At 37.5% G+C, this 3246-nt stretch overlaps 1 protein-coding gene across 1 annotated transcript in view; it reads right to left on the bottom strand.

The window, feature by feature from the left end:
* The window catches only part of LOC139841982 (uncharacterized), a 2922-nt gene extending 59 nt beyond the window's left edge, over positions 1-2863 (bottom strand). Inside the window, exons 1-9 of the mRNA XM_071832167.1 lie at positions 2840-2863; positions 2530-2744; positions 2336-2408; positions 1121-1148; positions 940-1046; positions 549-787; positions 348-432; positions 110-238; positions 1-31 (exon numbers count right to left, since the gene is read on the bottom strand). The exon at positions 1-31 is cut by the window's left edge and continues 59 nt beyond it. Of these exons, the coding sequence (XP_071688268.1) occupies positions 1-31; positions 110-238; positions 348-432; positions 549-787; positions 940-1046; positions 1121-1148; positions 2336-2408; positions 2530-2744; positions 2840-2863 (931 nt within the window). The remainder of the gene's footprint in view (positions 32-109; positions 239-347; positions 433-548; positions 788-939; positions 1047-1120; positions 1149-2335; positions 2409-2529; positions 2745-2839) is intronic.
* Positions 2864-3246: the final 383 nt, after the last annotated feature.

The following is a 3246-nucleotide window of genomic DNA, read 5'->3' as shown; positions in this document are numbered from 1 at the left end:
ACATTTCTTCATCAAGATCGTACTTGGACCTCTGCAATACAAGATTAGATGTTAAAAAAGATAATGTTTCACTAAAAATACAGAAGATGTGAAAGAAAAAGATGCAGACCTTCGTAGAGTCTGAAAGCACAGAATATGCTTCTCCAATCATCTTGAAGAGACTGTCAGCATCGATTTGAATCGATTTCCATTGTGGCCCATTACTCCCACTTTCAGCTCTTGCAAGAACTTGAGCAGCCTACAAATCACCACACTCAATTTAGAAAACGACACACAAACATTATATTCTAATTAAAGTCAGCATCGTGTAGTTATCGTTATCATAAATTAAGAATAAAAGCAAAAACCTTGTCTGGATGATGTCTGAGAGCTGCTTTGCGATAAGCCTTCTTAACTTCTGCTTCTGCTGCAGTATCTGAAGGTTTTATTCCCCTGAAGTGAGCAACGACAACGAGCATTAAACGAGTATTAAACTGTACTGCTAGAAGAAATAAAACTTGGATATAAAGTAAGCAGAAGATGATTTAAAATTAAAATTATTAACTTACAAAATGATGTAAAGGTCTAGAGACCGTTCTCCTTTTGCTTTTTCTTCGATAGAAGAAATACGTCGGCGAACTTTTCTTAGATCTTTTACACTGCCATTAGTTGTTTTCCCTGATGTGGCGGACTTCTGAGAGTTCTCTACTGACTGTACTTCAAGAATGTTTACGAGTCTCTGAAGATCCTCAGCTGCACGTTTGTAGTCTCTAATAATCTCCCATAATGTAGCCCTTCTCGAAAGCGCCTATCAAGATATAACCAAAAAAACCGCCCACTAATCATCAACTGAAAATTCAGATTACAAACTCTACACGACCTGATCCCTAGATAAAGGTTTGATCTTGCATGAAATCTTAGATGAGTCAACTCAAATTTGAAAAAGAGTCAACATTACACCTTAGAGTAAGTTCCATCAAGAGCTATAGCAGTGCTGCAATCTCCAATGGCATCAATAATTTCGCCCAAAGATTGGTGTGCAGCAGCACGATTACAAAAACAGACAGCTGCAAATGGGAGTGATTTGATACTCTTTGATATTGCACTAGTGTAATGCTCTATTGCTTCTGTATATGCTTACCACTCTGAAATGCTTCATTTCCTACATTCTGGTTCAGGGAAAAGCAACAAAAATTGAGTACATTGGCAAACATGCAGTGATATGTATAACGTTGCAGCAGCAGCAGCCAATACCACATGAGTGGTGTATGGGGGAGGTGAGATGTAGACAATCCTTCCCCTATCCGAGAATAAAGACAAGTCATTTCTCCACCCAGAGTGAAAACACTCTCAAAAGTAGAAAAAGTCATCCCTGGCTTTATTCAACAGATAAAGAGATTGCTTCCGAGTGTACCTCCGGCCAATAAGTAGGAATTTTTTTTTTTTTTAAGTAAAATAAAATTGAGACGCCATGAAAATGGTAGAATCAAATTTCCATGGGTTTTAAATCCTGCCTGGAATTCAATTTAGGCTCTAAACGGCAGTCAAGACGCCAATAAATCGACACTTGCTGTTGACTAAAACATAGAGCCTAATTAGCAACAATAAATCATGAAACTAAAACACTCTGCTCATTTTATATCTCAAAAGCATGATCAAGGTCTAAATCTTACTGGAATGAACAATTTAAGAAACTTATGTTCAAAAACAAATACCTAGACATGCTATCAGTGATTAGTTGTACTTCATAAAGTATCATATTGTGCCAGCTACAAAAGGTTGACCATAACTAAAGAATCACCAGCTTATTCCACTAGACAGTCATAAATGCTTATAGGCAAGGAACAAGGTCAGAACATAAAAAAAAAAAAAAAAAAAAAAAAAAAAAAAAACAAGGGAAGTATATGCATCAAGAATTATGAACAAACTGTAGACCAAATTTTATATGTAGCAAAAAGAAAGCATTGTTTATGCAGTTGCGTATTGGGATGGGGGTGGGGAGGTCTCAAGTTCGAGTCCCTCCACTTAAAAATATCCGTGGGATTTATTTCCTGAAAGCCGGATTGCCCTGGGGAGGTTTTACCGACCCGTATTCAGGCCCCAGGTCCGACCCGCCTACCCATCGGGATGGTTTAAGCTTTGGATCCATGTTCGGGTTTTTGACCAAAAGCGCGTGCGTGCGTGGCAAATGAGAGTATTCGATGCCAACAACTTGCCTTTAAGGGGAAAAAAAAAAAAAAAGTTAGCAAGCTAATAAGACACAAAGCCATTAATGTACATTTTTTTTTCATTATTGGACTACTTAATAAACAATGTGCTGCATAACAAAAATTATTTGGCTAGTCAGTAGTCATACTTTGCAGTGTAAAAGCTCATGTATAGTAACAGCAAAGGGAGCTAATGGCTCATCAGAGCCCACAATCCTACTCCTGCACCATATATAATACGGAGTATACAACAATATCAGCAATCAGCACGTAACATTTATCATCTTTCCCTATCAAATTGGGGCACAGTCTTCATTATTATAATAATATACAGAATGCTTACCTGTCTGCAGTAGGTCTCAATTGCTCATGCTTCTCAATATAGTCAAGAGCTACTTCAAGCCTACCCAAATGGAAGTAGGATTTGGACAGCAAGTTCCACCTCCAAAGCTTTAACATGTCTTTGCAATTATAGCTATTTGTTCCAGCTTCAAAATTCTTTTCAGCTATATCTAAAGTATGCTCACACAATTGAATCACCTCTTTATGCTTCCCCAGCTGTTAGCCCAAATAAAGGCAAAGCAATCAATTTTGATAATCAACCAAGAATAACTAACGAAACTATAAATAAATAAATAAAAACAATAACAGACCGCAATGAGAGCATCCCCTTTCATTATAAGTAGATTTTCAGAATAGCAGCTTATAGATAAAGCATCGACAATGGTTCCCAACGCATTGGTTGCCGACTCATAGGTTTTTTGTAGAAGAAGATCAGCAGACACCTTTACATATATGTTGGTGCATGAATCCCCAGCCGTAGTTTATTCTTACGTTTAGTACATTCGGTTATGTAATAATGTTATTTACTAGTGACTATTGATTACTATGGTGATTGTGCGTTCTTAGTTTATTAAATAATCAATATGTTAAACTTGCACACAGTCGACCGAGTGTGTGTACACACTCGACCGAGTGTGTAAGTCAGTCGACCGACTGACAGACACACTCGACCGAGTGTGTCTGACTTGCAGTATATATACGGGTTTAGACTTCTTTG

Source organism: Rutidosis leptorrhynchoides, chromosome 1 (genome assembly GCF_046630445.1).
Source record: "Rutidosis leptorrhynchoides isolate AG116_Rl617_1_P2 chromosome 1, CSIRO_AGI_Rlap_v1, whole genome shotgun sequence".
Classification (NCBI taxonomy): Eukaryota; Viridiplantae; Streptophyta; class Magnoliopsida; order Asterales; family Asteraceae; genus Rutidosis; species Rutidosis leptorrhynchoides.
The sequence above is the reverse complement of the archived record's forward strand: the minus strand, read 5'-3'. Positions and strand labels throughout refer to the sequence as shown.